The 21,236-nt window shown below is 39.9% G+C and overlaps 1 protein-coding gene across 4 annotated transcripts in view; it reads left to right on the top strand.

Annotated features, from left to right (window-relative positions):
- Positions 1-2,964: 2,964 nt before the first annotated feature.
- NCOA6 (nuclear receptor coactivator 6) overlaps positions 2,965-21,236 on the top strand; it is a 41,059-nt gene continuing 22,787 nt past the window's right edge. For 2 of the 4 annotated variants that reach the window (XM_033153317.1, XM_033153315.1), the window contains exons 1-9: positions 2,966-3,186; positions 10,577-10,688; positions 11,515-11,645; positions 12,797-12,933; positions 14,440-14,722; positions 15,058-15,213; positions 16,745-16,867; positions 18,373-18,498; positions 18,898-19,716. In XM_033153317.1, the coding sequence (XP_033009208.1) occupies positions 14,488-14,722; positions 15,058-15,213; positions 16,745-16,867; positions 18,373-18,498; positions 18,898-19,716 (1,459 nt within the window). In that variant the 5' untranslated portion in view covers positions 2,966-3,186; positions 10,577-10,688; positions 11,515-11,645; positions 12,797-12,933; positions 14,440-14,487. Of the gene's footprint in view, positions 3,187-10,576; positions 10,689-11,514; positions 11,646-12,796; positions 12,934-14,439; positions 14,723-15,057; positions 15,214-16,744; positions 16,868-18,372; positions 18,499-18,897; positions 19,717-21,236 lie in introns of all 4 variants that reach the window. The other 2 variants (XM_033153316.1, XM_033153318.1) reach the window with 2 other exon arrangements.

Genomic DNA, 21,236 nt, shown 5'->3' with positions numbered 1-21,236 from the left:
TTTTCTTTTTGTATTATATGCTCAAAGGTATTGCATCCTATTTAGCTTCTCTCTTACTACAGCTATAGTTTTGTAACCCATTGCTCACATGACTAAGCTACTATAACTCATTGGAGTTATGTGTGTGTGATAATTTTAAAGACTAAATATGTTCTAAGGGTTCCCTCAAACATTTGGACTTGATTTGGGGAGGGTGCAGGGTGCATGTGGGGAAAGGAGAGGAAGAGTAAGATCCATTGCACAAGCGGGAATCCTTGTGCTTGTGGATCTAGGAAATTGGTGTTCAGCCAGTGGGTCGGGACCCACTAGTCGGAACCCACTAGTGGGTAATGCCCTGACCCAAAGTGGGTCACAACAGGAGCACTACCACTATGCAAATATATGGTAAAAGATTACAAGATGGGCCCCCAAATGCATGTTTGGGTTGAAAGAGCTTTCTGGGTCTGAAAAGATTGAAAACAGCTGATCTCTGTAGTGCATGGGAAGGCAAACTAAGTCCCTGGGGCTGGATCTGGCCCAATCGCGTTCTAAATCCAGCCCATGGATGGTCCAGGAATCAGCATGTTTTTACATGAGTAGAATGTGTCCTTTTATTTAAAATGCATCTCTGGGTTATTTGTGGGGCATAGAAATTTGGTCAATTTCCCCCCAAAAAATTTAGTCCAGCCCCCCACAAGGTCTGAGGGACAGTGGACCAGCCCCCGGTGTAAAGGTTTGCTGACCGCTGCTGTAGTGGGATACAACATAATATGTTCCAAACACCTTATTTCTACACTGTAGGTGCTGAACATGAGGGCAGGTCTTGAACTGCACCATGCAAGATACCGTAGTTCTGATTCTGTCATCAAGTTTTGCAGCTTTGCCACTCCAGTTCCAGTCATTTGGCACATAAGAATAGGAGCAAGGCTAATACTAGTAAATCACTTGGGTTGCATTCACCACTTTAGCATGTGAGGTAATGAGGCCTGCTTATCCCCACAAAGAGCAGAGTCAATATCAAGACTGATTCCCTTTTTTATTTCAGAGTTTTCCAAAAACACCACCTACCCAAGGATATTATGTAGCGTAGAAACAAGCAGGTTGAGGCCTATGCATGTCAAGGTCTGAACCATTGTTTAAATACTGTATTTATTGTGTATATTCATAGCCTGTTTTTTAATCTGAAAAATCTAATAGGTGGCTCACAATTGATTTAAAATCCACAACTTGGCTGGAACTGGAAATGGCTTCAGTCCCCCTGGTAGATTATCTACACTGGGAACTAGATACTGGGAGTCGGTCCCTTTTGGCTCTGACCCTTTATTACAGTAGCCCATATTATAAAGGTAAAGGTAAAGGGACCCCTGACCATTAGGTTCAGTAGTGGATGACTCCGGGGTTGCGGCGCCCATCTCACTTTACTGGCTGAGGGAGCCGGCGTACAGCTTCCAGGTCATGTTACATATTATAGTAACCCAATAATTACATTTTATCCTCACAACAACCCTGTGAGGTAGGTTAGGCTGAGAGACTAGGCTGAAGTCACCTAGCGGGTTTCATGCCTGAGCAGAGACCAGGTCCTAGTCCAACACTTTAACCACTACACCACACTGGCTCATGACTGGATCAGCCAAGGACGGTCTAGTCCAGGATACTGGTTTCAATAGCGGCCAGTTGGAAGGAAGCAAATGATGGCTTATACAGTACAGGAAATGTTGTATAGAGGCTCATGTTTCCTCATGCTATGATTATGAGAATGGAAAAGGCTGCTGAGATGGGGATTTTATGGAATGACCAGAAAACAGGAGCCTGTCTGGCCCTGTGCATGTTTATGCATGTTTGCGGGTGTGATTTCCGCAGAGTTCAACCGGGGCTTACTCCCAAGTACTGAATACACATGTTCCCCCCATTTGCACTCACTTCCTCTACTTTTTCTGTTGCCTCCCCTATTTCAAACTACTATATAAACAACAAATGCCTTATGACAGGGCAAAATTGCCATTACTCTATAATGCTTGATGCCCATAAACAACGCGTGGAGCCCATGATGCAGACCCTGTAAGTGTCCCTATTTTCCAGGGACGGTCCCAGATTTACAGAAGCCATCCTGGTTTCTGATTTAATTCTGGAATGTCCTGCTTTTCCTTAGAACGTCCCTATTTTCATTGGAGAAATGTTGGAAAGTATGGAGTCATGCGAGCCCCGAGCCAAGGAGATAAGTAACCATACCTTTAGAAAACATCTGAAGGCAGCCAACCATAGTAATAACAATAATTAATAATAATAATGGAATAGGACATCCCTATTTCCATGGGAGAAGTACTGGAGGGTATGCATGATGGTGCTGCATAAACAGCAACACATGTAAGTATGTACAGTATTGGACTACTAGCCAGACAGAGAAAGCGGTTTAACAGCCTGTGACAAAAATTTCCTTCTAGGATTAATGTGGGTTAGATTGGATGAACCAAGCAAGGATAGGGGATCCTGAAAGACAACAGCTCAGAGGGGACTGAGCCATGGACCCCCTGAAGAGAATCAGGACTGTAGCATAACTGAGGCAAGCGGAGATGGATAAAGCTCTCCTCGGCATCTTTCTTTTTTGAGGAACCTCTGTAGGTGCTCGTTTTTTACACGGCGGCTTCCTAGCTCTCTGAGGCGGCAAGGAAGGAAGTTGGCTTTAAGAGCGCGTGAGAGGAGAAACAAATCCATTTCTGTGCTGTTTTTCCGAGCCGCTGAGATTTGTAAAGTTAACCGAGCCGCTCGAGAGAAGATACTACGCCCGCGCGCGCCAACGTTAACCTCTGTGAAGGAAAGGAGAAGGCGGGGGGGGGGAGGGGAGGGAAATAGAACAGCGCGCTCCCGCCGCCGCCGCCCAAACCGGAGGCGCGTTCTCGGTCCAAGACGACGCGCGCGCAGCCGGGCCGTCACGTGGCCTCCCTGAGGAGGAGGAGGAGGAGGAGGAGAGGAGGAGGCGGAGCCGCGGCCGGGCTCGAGGGTCGGTGTCCTGGAGGTTCGGGCTCGCGCTGACCTCTCCCCACCCTCAGCCTCCGCCCCCCACCACCACCCCGCCCGCTTCTCCTTTCCCGCCAGGGCAACCGGCAGCGGAGGAGGAGGAAGAAGCGTGGCGGCGTTGTTGCCCGAAGCCGCTGCTTTCTTTCGGGGGCCGGGAGCGGGCGCGTTGAGCGGGAGCAGCAGCGCCACCAGGTGAAAGCGCGCGACCGGGCTCCGTGTGGTGTGTGCGTGTGAGGCGGGGCCGCGGGGGTTGCGTGGGGGGGGGCGGTGAAGGAGGTGGCGGGAGGGCCGAGCGGAGGACCAGTTGCCCGGCAGCCCCAGCAGGCGCGAGGGGAGCAGGGCCCGGCTGTGGGAGGGGCTCTGGTGACAGCCGTTGAGAGGGACGGGCCTGGTCAGGGTCGCCCGGGACGAAAGAGGGGGGGGGGCGGGGGCCTGCCGCGGCCAACGGGCGCCTCCCAAGGGCCGTGTGTGGCGACCGGAGAGGCCTGGCACTACCGAGGGCGAGTGACGGACGGTGCCAGGTCTTTGGGAACAGGGGGAGGATGTGCTTCAGGAAAAGCAGCGTATTGGCTGAGCCCGGACTTGGGAGGAGGAAAGTGTTTGTGTGTTGGGGGGGGGGGTCCTCGCACTTGGGCCTGGTGTCTCAACCCGCAACCCACCCACCCTGGCTTACTAGATGCCCTTTTAACTACGAGAGAATGGCCCAGGTTTAGACACAAGGTGGGGGGACCTCCAGGACAAAACACAATGGCCGCCCCATTGCCTCGTAGCGCCCAATCTCTTAGGCAGTCCTGTGTTTTGTTTTGTTTTTGTATTTTTTGGTACAAAACTCTTGCTTCGTTTGGTTTCACTTGCTCATTGGTAGTGCACACGTGGAGTTGGCAGCAGAGGTTCGCCCCTGAGTCCAGAAGGACTGGGCCTCCAACGCATTGACCTGCTATCTTTCCAGCACTTGTTTTGTTTTTAAATTGCTTGTCAAATGTGCCAGGCTCTTTGAGGTGGGATTCGTCTCTTTTCAAGATGCCCGGAGTGGTATGTGTAGTCGGGCTTTATGCTTCTCTTGAAGCCCTGAGGAGCCCAGGCTGAATAATTTATCTGTAGCCTGACTTTTTTCACTGAATTATTCACACACGTCTATTTCAGAATTATCAGATAGACAAAGAGTCATGCTGCTGGTTTATAACTTGGACTGATCGGGATAATGGAAAAAGTTGATATGGATGGGCTTATTGTGTATAGGTGGGCTGCCCATTGGGGTTAACAAATCTCATTAGAACCACAATACTTTTTTGACATGTAGACAGAAATTACTAACCTCAGATGGTCCTGTTGGTGTCACATAAGCTCTGCTGATATGATAGGTTGGATATGAAATAACATGTGATGTATCCATGGAAGTTTTAGTATCCTGTTTGATTATGGCTCTTACCTGATGTTCCAAGTAAGAGGTCTTTATCCCAAGAAGCCTTTTGAAATCTTAAAAACTGGAGAGTAATTTGTATACTGTTAAGTATGGGAATTGGTAGCACTTAAAGACTTGATCTTAGAGGCTGTTCACACAGCAGTTATCCTAGACTAACCCCGGAAAAGAACATTGTCAGAGGGTGACCCTGGGACCTAAGTTAAGGGACCCAGAACCCTAAGAACATCAGCACTTTTGTTTTTAAAACTTATTGGTTCCTTCTTTATAGAATATTTTGAATGGCACATTTTACTCCTTTGGGTTTATATATTTGTTTGAAAACAAATGATCAAAAACTATCAGCAATGCATATTGTAAGCATTTGTTTTGGTCATAGAGCACTCACATTACCATTTAAAATGCAAGAAAATACAGTCATATCACTACTGACTAGAAATGTCACTGAAATAACAAATGATGTAACCTGTGAATAGTGGTAACTTCTGCAAATTGCTTGGGACTGTTGGGGGTTTGAGATTCTTTGGTGGCTTAAAGTTTGGCTAATACTGCTTGTTCAGCCCTTGTTCCTGTAGTCTTAACTCTTGAGGGTTGTTTTGCAGATGGCAAAGTGTAACTTAAACGGCTGTCAGATTTAACACAGGAAAGAGAATTCTAGCTTTGGATTTTGTTTTCATTTAAATTTGATATGCCTTCTCTTCTTCTAAAGAAATTACCTTATAGGGGCAAATAAAACCCCTAATAACAACTAGAGCAAAATACTGGTTTAATATGAGCAATTGTTTTATTGACACTCTTTTTGTAAAGGAAAATGGAGGGTAGAAAGGGTCCCTCATTCTCTCTAATTAATGCAGAGGTTCATTATTATTATTTATTATATTTATATACCGTCCTTAATCTGAAGATCTCAGGGTGGTTCACAAGATAAAAATACAAGATAAAAACACAAATAAATAGTTACAACAAAACAAAACAATGCCCCCACATAAGTACTTGGATGTATGGTGTGGGTTAAGACACAAAATATATGGGTTTGACCAGGAACTGAAAGAACCTTTCCAAGTGAGATCCCAATGAATATGATGTGGAAAGTAGTATTATTTGCAGACAAGTGATTGACTTTGTTGGAATATACTTTAGTATTACAGTGCTTCAGTGTGTGTGTGTGTATGTGTGTGTGTATATATATATGTATATATATAAAACTGTTCACATAAAATTTCATAGCAGTGTACAAAGTTCATTGTGCTTTTTTCATAGTACACTAATTGACTGAGCTTCAGAGTATTTTTTGTTGGTGCTTCTCCTTCAGCTTGGCCTCTGTTTTCCATTTATTTGTTGTGAAATGTTCCACCACTCATACATTCCCTAATATGTTTTAGATTTTTTGCAACAGAATGTTTTTTCATTTCTATGAATTAATCCAACTCCTGACTTCTTTCTAGTTCTGTTATGATGGATGTAACTCTTCTATATTGTAAACATTTTGTTGTAAACCATCATGGGAGATGTTTGCCTAAAGGGTGGTATACAAATATACCAAATAAATTTATTTTAAATGCCCTTGTTGCTATTATGTATCTCTGCTACTTTATATGAGAGGTTTTTTAAAGTTTAAAAGGTGAGAATCTTATAACATATTATGCAAGAAGCTGAACTGAGAAAGAGTAAAACTGCTAGGATCCATGTTTCGGCTTGGTAGATGCACACATCTTTTTGCAAATATTATTTATTACACTGTTTAATTTATACATATATGTTACATATTCTTCACAATGTGGGACACAATGTGTCCCATCGTGGGCTGGGCTACAACAAAAAGTATGCTAATATCTAAACAAAAAAGCATAAAACACAAATTCACAGTAAAAAAAAAGTACAGTATCAGTTACAAATGGGAAAACAGATTCAGCCATCCCCAAACATTCAGGTAAAAAGGTGCTCCTTGGCATGGTGCTGAAATGTGTGCAAAATAGGTGCCAGGCACACATTGGGAGAGGGAGTTCCAGACCTTGGAGGCCACTAGAAAGAAGTCTCTTCCATGTGCTTCCATGCCTTGAATGTTCTGGGGCAACAGAAATGCTAACAAGGCCTCCCACAGTGAAAACACCTCTTAGTTTGGTCTGTTTAGGACAAGTTGATCTTTCATGAATGTTGGATCCATACCATTTAGGACTTTATATGTCAAAGAAAAGACCTTCAATGTATAGCCCACCATTGTGGTGGGCTCACCTGAGGCAGTTTACAATATGACAAAACCGTATAACAAAACAAGGTAAAATTTAGTAAAGGAATAAAGTAACAATCATACTGATAGGAGAATAAAAAGCCAATTGGCAAAAAGATGGCTTTAAAAGTGATTGATGCTGCTCCTTATGTTGCCTCCGTGGTCTGTTGGAAATTCCAAATCACTTTTTGCAACCAACTTTCTACCTTCAGTTCTTCCTTCTCTCTTGAGTCTGAAGGAGAACTTGTTTGTAAAATATGTGCCATCTGTATAGGACACTCACAGATCTAGTTTGCCTTCCTTAATACAACATGTGAAGTGGTCCTGGTAGGGCCACTTCAGATATTAAAGTTTTCCTATAGGGAAAGCATTAATGTTCATACTGCTCATTCGGTGGTGATTCCACATTCCCATATATATAGTGTAGCTGTAATTGGCCACACTTCCATGTTTAGAAAAAGTTGGTGTAGCATGAGTGCTTGGATTTTTGTGTACTAATTTGTGTAGAAAAACCTGTCTGAAGTTCTGTAGTTTGCAATAATTTCCCACTGTTATCCTAGAACAAAGAAATTTTAGACACATAGTGAAATTACTTAGCATCTTTTTTCTTTTCTCTAACCTTTTGCAGTCTTTGCCAAATCCTGGTTGCTGCTTTGCATATCTAAAGGATCTGCCCCTTTCACTTCTTGCATCTTTGACCAAACATTTGTTCACCCACATCTTATATTACAGCAGTTCCATCTTGCTACTCTTGCTCCAGACTTGCTTTGTGGTCTCTAGAAACAAATGCTACATGCACTGACTTCTTGTCTTTTGCTACACCAGGTTCAGTGTCCTGGTCCTTAGAGCTAAGGCTGTTCAGTTCCCAACCCCCACATTTTCATGTTCTGCACACTTGTCTTTCTTTCCTTTTCTTACTTTCTGTGTGTCTGGTCAAATTTCCCCTATGATGCAGGTTGTCCACCTGTGCCCTATGTGGTCAGTGCAGGGTTACCAAATAGGCAGAGTAGGCACCAGACTATGGGCCTCATGCCTTTTAGGGGCCCCATGACAATGGATCAAAATAAAATTGATTTGATCTGGAGAGAAAATTACAAAAACATATTGGAGATAATTTGTGAATCCCCCATCCCCGATTTTGAGTGCCTAGGGGCCTCCACAGGGTTTAATCCAGAACTGTAAATGGTTTGTGATCTGGCTACTTTTAAAGTCTCCTCCTGAACAAATCCTGAATATATTTATTTGTTGTATCCTTAAAATGAGCAACTAGTTAAGTAAATTAGCCTGAAGTTTAATGTACAGTACTTGTCTAGCACTGTGACATGTGTTACAATGGATGTCTAAGATTTGGCAAGTGTCAACAATGGTAGACTAACATTGTGCATGTCAAAACTTGAGACAAACATCACTGAATATCAACACTTAATATACATTAATGTACTCCAAAAAATTGGGCAAAACAACTATTTTTGGACTTAGCAGGGATTCACATGTTAAAGTCAACATGCATTAGATTTGGGCAATTAGTTTAAATTACTTTAAAACTTTTAAATTATTTTAAAATGCAACCCCCATACATAGACACATAGAATCATTGAATTAGGGAGTTGGATGGGACTCTGAGAGTCATTTAGTACACGCCATCCCCCATAGAATTTGAAATCATCCTTCACCCTGCTGAGCTTTGAAAATGTGCTAGTAGTATTACTGTTGCACCACTGGAGAAGTGTGATCAAGCAGTCCTGACTAACAGTGATGGGTGCCTCGGTTATATTACTGGGTCATTCCATATAAAGTGATCAAATTTTTAATGATTTTTTTTTACTTCATGTCATCCATTTTCTTAAAATCTTATACACTTATTGAATAATCAAAACTATGTTTAAATCTAACTTTTTTTTTATCTCCTCCCATGTTTGAGTTATGGGGGTGATGTCATGTGTTGTTCATTTGAGGTTGCATTTGCCCAATTTTTAGACCTGGTAAGGAATAAATTATTATTATTATATTTTGATATGTAAAACCACAGAATTCAAAGAGGGTGTACTTTCTTTTCCTGTGACTGTATATCTGAGTTTCTAACACTTAAAAGAATGGTGCTACAATTTCAATGTCCATTACTGTTTTCTCAGACTAATGAAACAATGTTTCAAATTTACAAAGCAGAAAAGTAAAAAAATGCAGTTATAACATTACTGTATTGCCACTTTTAGCTGAACCTCAAGAAGACAGTATTCTCTCACCTACAGCTACCTGTTTCGGCCGGTAACACAGCTATATAGACAGGTTTTTAAGGCAGTGTTTTTCAACCACTGTTCCGCGGCACACTAGTGTGCCGCGAGATGTTGCCTGGTGTGCCGTGGGAAAAATTGAAAAATTCTAGATAATTACTTTATATATAGTCAATATAGGCACAGAGTTAAATTTTTTAACATTTTCTAATGGTGGTGTGCCTCGTGATTTTTTTCCTGAAACAAGTGTGCCTTTGCCCAAAAAAGGTTGAAAAACACTGTTTTAAGGATCTGCCAGTTCTAGTTAACTATAAGCATGAAAGCATTCTATGTTGGTCCTAGCCCATGGTGTAAAGGCACATGTTGTAGCAGTTTTATGGAAGCTAAGGAGATCTAGATCTGGTAAGCATGTGGAAGGGAGTCTACCTAGAAATTCTATGCATGTTGCTTTGAGTTACATCATTTGTGTTCCTTATGTCTTGATGGCTACATGTCAGGTATGGGGAACATTTGGCTCTCCATATGTTGCTGAATGAAACACACCACCTCTGGTAATTGGCCATGTTTTCTAAGGCTGATGGGAGTTGAAGTTCAGGAATATCTGGAGGACCAGATATATACTGTCTCTGAATGCCCGTTATAGTTAGAGAGTGATAGTAGGAGAATGCTGCCCTGTTTGTTTCCTGTTTGTAGTTGCCAACTTAACATGTATGGGACATAATGGATTGTTTTACTATCATGGAAGAAAGAGTCTTAGGGCACAGTTGGGAATTCATAAAGAGACAGAATGGTTGGAGGTCATTCTCTGTCACAGAGGTCCAAAGTACCCTAATAGGTTTTGTGTGTGAGAGAGATAGAGGCTGTGTATGTTAGCTTGGAGTTCTTTTGAAATGAAATCATATTGGACCTTAGCAGATTGACACTGTCAAAATAAATGGTGGAGTGGAGGTTGCCTGAACCTATGAGGTGCTATGTATCTCAGCTTAGGATCTCATAGGACCAGGCACAATGATTCTGACAGTGGCCCAAGTCCATCTGTAGTGGCTTTGAGCTGGGCACAATGCCAGTCTGTCCACACCACCACTTTAATACAAAGGCACGGAATGCAAGAAGTTCTATACAGTATGTTTGTCAGGCCTTTCTAATAAAGGAAAGTTGGTAAACTGAACTGGGCTTTCCTGATAATACTGTAAATATAAGAGGAGGAGAATAATGTTTCTTGGAGAAGGGGTAGAGTTAGACATCTGTTGCGGTCTTGCGGACCATTTGGATTGAACTGTACACCTATGGGAAAACTTGGGCACCCCTTTTATTTTATTTTTGTAGTTGGCAGAAGTATTATAGTCTGATATGCTTATGACACTAATGACCTTATATAAAATGATGTCAAGCTGTTTGTGTGCTTGTCTGGCCTTATATGGATTCATAAAAGGGCAACCATATTAGATACCTTATTTTACACTTCACATGTAATTTGGACATTTTACTCAGTTTCTGGACAAATAGTTTGTAAAGGGTAGGTGCCATAGCTCAGCAATCCATAGCATGCATTGCATGCATAATATTAAAGATTTGGCCCCTTGCATCTCAGATAGCAGGATTTGAAGAGCTGCTGCCTGTCAGAGGGTTAGATTGATCAAGTAGTCTGACTGTGCAAGTTACTTTCATAAGCAACATTATACATGTGTGTGTTTTTCTTCTTAGGGTTAAACTCAAAGTGTGCTGAGACATGATCATCTAAAATGCTTGTTAGGTTGAGATTAATGAATGCCATTTTAAACAACATATAATGAAGAGCCTCTGAAAGTTCATCTTGGTAAGTAAAAAGGGAATAGATATACTGTATTTCGGTTTCATGTATTGCTAATCATATGTACTTTTCTTTATGCTTTACTTTATGTTCCATAGTTTGGTGACTCTGTTGGTCTAGCTGTTGGAGTTTGAAACTTTATTATAAGAGGTGTTGAAGTACCCCATCACAAATTCAGTGACATTCTCTTTAGTATGGAGAAAGTCTAGGGTCTGCTGGTTGGTATGGCCAGTGAGCATATTATTTGTGGTAAGGCTTACAGTCATCCCTTGTTACTTCTTGAACATGTGAGAGGGTTTGTTTGAAAATTCCTATAGCTATATGCCAAGCTGACAGGTGTATTTTAGGTAATTACTTTTTAGAAACTTTATAGGGAAAGCCACTAGAAGAGAATTTGGAGTGTGGAAATTATGGGTAGGGAAATCTTGCTCCTCTACTACTTCTCCACTCTAAAACTAAAATGATTTTACTTTCTTTAAACAAATGTTAGGCATTGTTATATATATTGGAATTTAATGAGTAGATAGCACATGAACATAGGGTGGGATTCAAAAAAGTTGATTGTGACAGGGAGGGAGGAAGTTGATTGTGCAAGCAGGCATGAATTCCCCCCCCTCCCCATGGATTCAAATCAAAGTTTCACTGGTCTAAATTCAATGCTTTCCACAATTCTCTTGTTTGTTCACCAGTAGCTAGAGTGTGATAGCATACAACAAACAGCTGAAAGGAGATGTGGTTTGCTAATGTATTTTCTTTTCTTTCTTTCTTTTTTAAGAAAGAGGCTTGTGGAGAGTTAATTATTTTTCCCCTCTTCTTGAAAAAATTCTTTTAGGTTTATTGTTATCTAGGAAGGGCAACAGGACCTCATCCAGAATCTAATCCAGATTGGCACCATGTTGTATGATTTTGTGGATAACATGATCGTCATTCAACTTAAGATAATTATGGAGTTATGACTAACAGGTATCCAACCTCTTAGAAAAACAAGTATTAGAATGTTAGCAAGCCATTGATGTCTGCAGTGTGGGCTTTTGCTATGCAGATATAGCAGAGAATAATGCAGATCACCTATGTACAAATAAAATTATTCACTAATTAAATGGTTTTAGTATTTCAGAAATTATCAAATGCCAGTTGCAGATTGTCAAATGTTCAGAATTTAATAGATATGCAGCCTAATCCAGTCATGTTAATTTGCAAATAAGTCTCATTTAGCTAAGTATAATTTACTGTCATGTATGTGTGTATAGGATAAAACCTTATAAAATAATTATATTTAATAAAGAAACATTAAGCATATATGCCCCATTGAACTCGGTGGAACTAACTTGTGAATAGTCATGCATAGGCTCATGTTCTAAGTGAGCTACAAAGTCATCAGCATAAAGGAGGAAAAACTCAACCTTAATATTGTGTGTTCAGTATGTGTGAGTGGCCTCAGATTTTTAAAATTCCTATGCTGCGTAAATACATGTATACCAATTTTATATATAATTTGCCAAGTCTTATCTCGGTATGGGTTGAAAGACTACTTTATTATCAGGAAATGATTTTGGTTAGCTTTATTTATTTAATAGATTTCTAGAACCGCTTCTGTAAACTTCTGTCTCTGCAAACTCTCCCTGGATTAGGAGAATAAAACATGACATGCTGACCTCCTTCTCAGCGCAGATCAAACAAACAAACATGTATTTATTTTATTTATTTTTTAACATTCAAAAATTATTTGTAACTATGTTTCTTAATAACTAAGTTAATATTAAATAATACAGATGTAAGTATGTTAGCCCTATGGTTAATCCCTAAATGGAAAAATGCCTCTACCATATATGCAAATTTAATGGAGACTTTCCTGTGTAAATGAAGAACTTTTTAAAAATCACTCCTTGCATTTTACACTCTATCTACCAAATATAGGGTTGTATCCAATGAATGGATATACTTTTTAAAAAAAGATGGTTTTACTTTTTATCGTTGATAAAAAATATTTAAAGGATTATGTTGACTTTTGATGAAACACTTAGGAACTAATATAATGATGTCGATACTTGATTTGGTTCAGAGCAAAAAGAACACCCCCATCCTTAATTAATTTTAACTTGATACACCTGCAGATTTGTCACAGCTGAAGTTTTCAGAGTATTGGACTCCCACTGTCTGCTAAAGCAGACCAGCAACCTGAATGCTGCTATGGCTCAATTTTTCCAGGTCAGCTTAAATTGTCATGCAGCTTCTGATACAGGATCTCCAGGTAAGCTATTTTATTTATTAGCAATATGTATTAATATGTGATAAATGAAAACATTAGCTTCTTTGGATTTACTTTATATCCGCTAAGGCCTTTCTAGATAGGTGCCTTCTCTGGGGAGGAACTATAGTACTATATTGGTAAATGCACAGCGTCTGAAGAAAGTAGAAAAGCTTTGGTATGTATGTCAGCAATGTCATGGGTACCATCCAGTAGATGCTCATGTCACTGCTTTCCCTAATAGTTGTATTTTTGTATAATAATTGTACAGTAGTTGTTCAGTATTGTTTAGCTGCATAGTAGTTGTTTTTATTGTGGTGAAGATAGAGGTATCTCAGCAATTGCATTTGGCAGCCCCATTGCTGGGGAGCAATGATTCACAGCAGCTGTAGGAGCGCCAGACATTGTGCCAGTGACTACTGGCTAAAGCTGTGTCAGAGCTGTGAAGCTCCCTGCCTGTTGACATTAGGCAAGCACCTTTGCTACTACTCTTTTTGGTGCCTGTTTAAAACATTTCTGTTTAGGCAAGCCTATCCTTACATGCAGACGTTGTGTGTGTTTTAGCATCTTCTTTTTTTTTTTAGGAAGTATTGATTTTAATTAAACTGTTGAAATATTTTATATACTAAGTTGTAACTGTTTTTAATTGATATTTTTAAATGTTTTACTTCATAATTTTGTAAACCGCTTAGAGGAGTTTTTTGTTTTTACAATCAAGCCGTATATAAATGCCAAATGCACTTCATTTATTTATATATTTATTTGGTTCATTCGTTAGTTATTGCATTTTCATTTTACCTTAATCTCCAAGGAGCTCAAGGTGGCATACATGATTCTCCTTCCTTTTTTAATCCCCACAATGGCCCTGTGACGTAGGGTAGGCTGAGAGGCAGTGATTGGCCCAGTGAACTTTATGACTGAGTGGGGATTTGAACCCTGGTCTTCCAGGTACTAGACCAAAACTACACTCTAACTGGATAAATAGATCACTTTATCATGCATTCCATAATTCTTTTCTAAAAGAAAAATGGGGAGTGACTTTGCTAAAAGAACCACAGGCAATGCCCTTGTGGTTTCATTCTGATGAGGCTTTTCTTAGAATTTTAGAATTATTAAAAATAAGAAGACAAATCCTGTGTCAGTTCCCCGCACAGTATGCTTTCCCACTACCATTAAAAATTGTTAAATAATTTCCTTTCCGGGGGGGGGGCAGAATGATGAAATGAGTTTTAAGAAAGTCATTGGAACTCTCTCGCGGATTCCTTTGGGAGAGTTTTGAGGTGGTGATTTTGATTATTATTTTAGGGGGTGGGGGTTCATTTCAAGCTCAGTTTGTATGCAAGCAGCTTATGAACATAATATGTTTTGAGATCTAAACAAGGTAAGAACAAAATAGAAACAGTATTAACAATAAGCTGTGCTTGTATAGATATAAAATTGTGCATGTATATATAAACAATATATTTTAAATATATAAACAATATATTTTAAACTTATTTTCTTTTATAGGTTTGTCTTAATACCTGATTAGCTTCCACTGCAACAAATTACATAGTCATGGTTTGGGGTGATATGCCTAAATTAAAAGATAACCACACTTCATCGTGTTCTTCAACCATGGAAGACCTGGATGTGGATCTTGACTCTGGACTAGAGGAAGATGACATTAAACATGAGAGCCCTTGTGAAGATTCCACAATCTTTGTAGCTTTTAAAGGCAATCTTGATGATGATGACTTTAAACAGAAATTGGATATCATTTTGAACAATGTTCCTGGCCTTTTACACCTGGGTATTTCGCTCTTTTGTATTTTTTTAATGAAAGATTGCTTAATTAACTTTTAAATATTAGATTTAGACATGTAAAATTGCAATGCATTTATTTAAAGTTAAATTGCTCTAGAATATTGCAGACTTTTTACTAGTTATTTTTAGTGAAAAAATATATATATCCCACTCTTCTTCCTGAAGTGTACAGTGTACATTTGAATTGCTAGTTGAAATGTCTTGTGTGAAGTAGTTCAGAGTTACTATCACATATTGATATCAGTTATTGTACTTGAGTAACCATGTACATTCTCTGTAGTAGTTCAACAAGTTTGTCTTCTTTTTTCTCCTTTTAACAAGAATCTGAAAAGTTAAAACTGAAGAAGGTGGAACCCTGGAACAGTGTACGTGTTACTTTCAATATTCCTCGTGAAGCAGCTGAGCGACTACGATTGCTGGCTCAGAACAACAACCAACAACTTAGAGACTTGGGAATTCTCTCAGTTCAAATTGAAGGTAGCTGAAAATACTTCGCAGTTGTTCCTGAACTGTATAGTATACTTAAGAAACACAGTGTTTGAAAAATAAATATTTTCATTAGCTTTTTGAGTACTAAATAATAGTATACCTCACTGGCATCCTGATATTCTGCCTCAGGGATAGACTACATGTTGGACTTTCGTATGTATACCCTTCATGTGTGTACCCTTCTCCCAGCTGTTTCATTTAGCAGCACATGCCTCGTGAATTCTGGCCATCAAATAGCCAGCTTCCGTTCCCCTGCTTCATGTCATCTGTGGTTGCTAGAGAGAGAGGGTGTTGTTGTTGTTCAGTCGTTCAGTCATGTCCGACTCTTCTTGACCCCATGGACCAGAGAGAGAGAGAGAGGGTAAAACCTGCTATATAATCAGAATTCGTCTGACAAATGGTATTAAATGATGGCAGCCTATGACTTTTTACATACTGCTCATTTTCACATGCGCTTGAAAATGCCAGTCTGCTGGCAGATCCAAATTATTATTGCTTACATTTTGCATATTGTCAGGGAACTACCTCCTGGCCCACTGAGGGGAATGGAGTGTCTGTTAGCATACAGAGAGCCCCGACGCCAATTGAGCAGCAGCACATCTTCCAGCGCGAAAAGCAGCCACACCTCCAGTGGGGAGGAAGGGGAAGGGGCCAGCCGGGAGAGGAGAGGGCTTGGGGATGCTGCAACGAGCCCAAGCACCTCACCTCGCTCGGCTGGTCAGGAGGGAAACACGCCGTTTCCAGCGCCCCAATTACGCAGAGGGGTGAAACACAAGGAGGGTAGGAGGAGATTTGGGGTGCCGAAACTCTTATGCTGGGGAAGGAGCCGGAAGGGGGCACTCCCGGATTCTGCCAGCGACTGAGACAGACATGCTTTTTGTAGCTCTGCACTGTAAATAGTCTTGCACAGTAAAACTGCAAAAGACTGTTTTGGCTATTGCTCCGTTACTCGTGAAGCACCATCACACGAACCTTACACATATTTTCCCACTGCTTCATTGATAAGAATGATAAGATGAAGCTGTACTTGAATAACAGCTGCTTTGCTCTGGTAATATAAGAATATTTCTGCTTTCCAGCTGTCTCATTCATGGCTGCAAGGAAAGAAAATCCTTGCACAGAAGAAATTCATGCATGGATTGTTTTCTCTATTTAAAATGAATAGGAAAACTCAAGATATATATCATAGCATCTACACCCACAAAAGATTGCTGGATTGGAGCAACTAGAATAAACAACCTTATTTGTTTGTTTTTAATTTATTAAATTTTTATCCAACACTTCTTCCCAAAGGAGCCCAGGGTGGCAGATGAACTCTCAATATTAAGCTTTCAAGTGACTTTTTAAGGAAAGCCCAAAAGTGGCTATTCTCTCTTATTTGTTTTAAATGCATGTTGTTGATCTGAATCCAATATACCACTTTTCAACAGCCCTTTTTAAATGCTACTTTGTAGTTTACTGCCCTGCCATATTGAAGCAATATTTATGCTCTGACTTGAATGTTAATGATTGCTTTCAGGTGAAGGTGCCATCAATTTGTCATTGGCTCAAAACCGAGGCCAAGATGTGAGGATTAATGGCCCTATTGGACAAAACAACTCAGTACGAATGGAGACAGGCTTTCCCATACCAGGAAACCAAGGCAAGTTCAGCTTTTTAAAAGTTAGTGATACGTTACTTTGTGAAATATGCAACTGTTCTTCCATACAACTCCAAAGACTTTTCACTTCTTGATTTTTCATGTTTGTTTGGGGGTTTTTTTCTGGAACATTTATAGATTGCTAACATTTTTTTACCACATGCAATTTTTCTTACTATAACTAAGTATAGAAGAATGGGGTTTTTTAGCCTGTTTTAATGTTTTATCCTCTAAGACAGGCTTCCTCAATCTCGGCCCTCCAGATGTTTTGAGACTATAATTCCCATCATCCCTGACCACTGGTCCTGCTAGCTAGGGATCATTGGAGTTGTAGGCCAAAAACATCGGGAGGGCCAAGGTAGAATAAGCCTGCTCTAAGATCCTACATGGTAGATTTTCCAAAGTTCCCTTCAAGGATAGATGCTGTTCTTATAACCATTCAGATATAATACATAATTTAACTTCTAATTAGGAAGTTTTGTAATCAGTGTTTAGAAGCCTGTGTAAGTATCTTTTTTGAGGGTCCTGATTTTTATTTAAAAATAGGAATGTTTTTAAATAGGGAAAGAGAATGTCCCATTGCTTGAGAAGAAATCTGTTTGCACAATGTTGGATTTCACCCATTGGACTCAGTTAAAAAAGTAAATAAATTGGCTTTGTTTTGCCGCTGATAATAGTAATAATGACAAACACAAAAAGAAAGCTGAATAATATGTAAAATTCAATGGAAAAATTAAAAGTAGAGTCAGGAAGACAAAGCAGATAATATAGACAAAGAAACACTTGTTAGAATTTTTTTATGGTACTAACTTAACAAGCCATGAAGAGAAATGGAAGAAGACAAAGGGTCAGTACCCGTGGATTTGTTGCTGTGCTGTTTTTGGTTTGGTTCTTAAATTGCTTATTGGTGTTCTGGAACAAGGTTGGCCATGCTCCCTTTGTAGAAAACAGTGAAGGCCATACATACCTTAACATATGTATTTGATACTCTTATTTGTAATGTGTTCCTATTTGTATGATCTAGCATTCATATTTAATTTTTTTATCATTACATTTCTATCTTGCCCTTCCAAGGAGTTCAGTGTGGCATACATTGTTTCCCCCACCCCCATATTATTCTCACAACAACCCTTTGAGAAAGTGATTGGCCCAAGGTTACCTATCAAGCTACATTACAGCATAGGGATTTGAACACTGGTCTCCCAGCTTCTGTTCCAAGCCTCTGGCCACTAAAACACACTAGATATCTACAATATGGTTTCCTTTAGCAATTCATTCTCCTTTATCAATTCACGTTGGAGTGGCTTTTGCCACAGAGGCAACAGTTTTGTTAGAATTTCTGCTTTCTTGTATATATTTTTAAAAATCAAATAAATAAATATACCAAAGAAAAACAACTTCAAAATTTCAGTGCAGGATTTGAAGCTTTTCTCATTCTGTGTAATGCTGTACTTTACAATTTGACAATTTGCATCTTTGCACAATGAAAAATATGGTTATGTTTCTAGGGTTAATAAGAATAAACAATCCTGCAACTGTGATGATGCAGCAAAGTGGGAATGTATCATCTATGATGACAAGTGCAGCTAACACAGAGTTGCAACCTAGAACACCTCGTCCAACATCTCAGTCAGGTAATCAGCTTAGATCTTACTTGGATAAATATATCTGGAGAAATGTGAATTTGTATTTTATTTCCCCTGGTTTCTGCTTATTAATCTGGAAACACATTCTAAAATATTTACCCAAGCTCTTAACTAGTTCTTTGCATGGAATGTGGTGCATTTTTAAAATATTCAAATATTATTGCGGATTTCATGTTGTTGTTGCCTAGTCCTCATCTCTCCCAAAACAATTTCCACAAAAATATGTGAAGTGTGGTAAAACATTATTGAGAAATATCCTGAGCTCGCTCTGTGTGTGCGTGCACACACTTCTGCTTGTGAGGGACAGAAAGAGAATGCTTGTTTCTCTGAAAATTACTTGACTAACTACAGATGATGTTTCTGTTTCTTCTCCACTTCTTTTTATAGATTCAGTGGATCCACTTTTGTCAGGGCTTGCTATTCAACAGCAAAATCATCCATCTGGATCTGTTGTGCCTCAGCTCCATTCAGTACAGCCAGTTTCTGTTAATAGGCAAATAAACCCAGCCAACTTCCAACAGATGCAGCCACAGCAACAATTGCAGCCACGTCCTCCTCAACAGCACCAGCAACCACAACAGGGTATTCGTCCTTCATTCACAACCCCAACTCAGGTTCCAGTTTCTTCTGGTTGGAACCAGGTGCCTTCTGGAATAGTTCAGCCTCCTCCATCGCAAGGCACAATGGGCACATTGACAGTTAACCAGGGCTGGAAAAAGGGCCCTTTGCCTGGACAAATGCAGCAGCAACTCCAAGTCAGACCATCTTTGGCAACGGTACAAACACCCTCCCATCCTCCACCCCCATACCCCTTTGGAAGCCAACAAGCTTCTCAGGCACACACAAACTTTCCTCAGATGAACAACTCTGGCCAATTTACTGCTCCTCAGATGAAGAATCTTCAGGGAGGGCCTTCACGGGTCCCTACACCACTACAACAACAACCCCACCTGACCAACAAATCTCCTGCCTCCTCTCCCTCCTCTTTTCAGCAAGGATCTCCTGCATCTTCCCCAACAGTTAACCAAGCACAGCAGCAGATGGGACCAAGGCCTCCCCAAAATAATACTCTCACCCAGGGGTTCCAACAGCCTATTAATTCTCCTAGCCGTAATCCTATGGTACAGCAGGGGAATGTACCTCCAAACTTCATGGTAATGCAACAGCAAAACCAGGGTCCACAGGGTTTACATCCCGGGCTAGGAGGTAAGTAATCATTTTATTGCAAAATATTTGTTCCTAGACTTTATAGCAAATTAATAAGTTACCTATGAACACTGAATTAATATGCAACACCACGTGAATTTCCTGTTGACATATTAAAGAATTGAACTGTTGGATAATGTTTGCCATTGTTTTTCCTGGATATGTTGCACATGTTTATATATTTTGTATGTTGCCGTGCTATTACTATAAAAGCATAAGAGTTGGAAGAAATATCACCTTGCCCAAACCAGTGCTTTGAGACAAAATACTGTAAATCTCTATTGCTTTCCTAACAGGCCAATTTTTGCTTGAAATCTTCCAAGGGAGGAGATACCACAACATTCTTAAGCTAATTGTACAGTTGCAGAAATAATTTTTCAAATGGGAACTTTCCCTGACAGTTTGATTTTAAATCTCCTGTAATGTAAATATATTGCTCATGTATCCTCAATTAATAATTAGTAATAAACAATTACTCAGTAGACGAGTTTGATTATCATTTCTGGGTTTAATAAGCTGAGATTTGCACCCTTTTGGCTGTGTATTGCCACTTTACTCCTCCCTTCATACTGAGAGCAAACAAACCAGGAAGTTTTTTGTTAACTAGTTTTCTGTTTCAAATTAAAAAGCCAGGATATTTAGCCCTGGGCTTAATTTTGACACAATATCCTAGCTTGTTCTGAAGTTGTTAACCACAATTTCCCAATTTGGACAAAATGGAAAACTAGTCTGTTGAAGTCTTCCTGGTTTATTTTCTTGCTCATGCCTAAAGGTGCACGTGTAGTTAAAAAGCTTGTTATTAAGCAGTGATATGATTGTCCAAACATGGTTGTTCTTTCTCTGATAATGAAAAACATTATTATCATTTCTAATCTTCTTTGTCTAGGTTGGGCAAACAAGCCTCTCATGGCTTGACATAGTCATTGAGTCCATAGTCAGTTTATTTATACATCACAATTTTCACAGATTTGTGCTTAGAGTGGTTTGCCGAAAATCAGTCGGAATACAATAACGACAATATATAACTAAAATTACAATATTCCTATTGTGTTTCAACAGTTAATTTATTAAAATTTATCAGATTAAATTAAATTAGCACAAGGTTTACTAACAGACTAAATAATATTCCATAGTATCTCCAAAGCTAATACAGTCATACCTTGTGTTGCATCCGCTTCAGGTTACGTCTTTTCAAGTTGCGTTCCGCGGCAACCCGGAAGTACCGGAACATTTACTTCTGGGTTTCGCCGCTCACGCATGCGCAGAAGCACTAAATCACACGCTTCTGGATGTGAACGCTTCAAGTTGCGGACGTGCCTCCGGGACGGATTACGTTAGCAACTCGAGGTTCCACTGTAACAGTAGTAGCTACTAACAACCTTAAAAAAAAAACAACCTTTGTATACATAGAGTCAAAAGAACAAGACCACCCCACTCCATTTCTTCTGGCTGCTGCTGGGGCTGGAGGGTGCAACATAGTTAGTAGAAGCAAAAATCCCCTGATGGCAAACAGCACCCCC

Source organism: Lacerta agilis, chromosome 6 (assembly GCF_009819535.1).
Source record: "Lacerta agilis isolate rLacAgi1 chromosome 6, rLacAgi1.pri, whole genome shotgun sequence".
In the NCBI taxonomy this organism is placed as follows: domain Eukaryota; kingdom Metazoa; phylum Chordata; class Lepidosauria; order Squamata; family Lacertidae; genus Lacerta; species Lacerta agilis.
The sequence above is the reverse complement of the archived record's forward strand: the minus strand, read 5'-3'. Positions and strand labels throughout refer to the sequence as shown.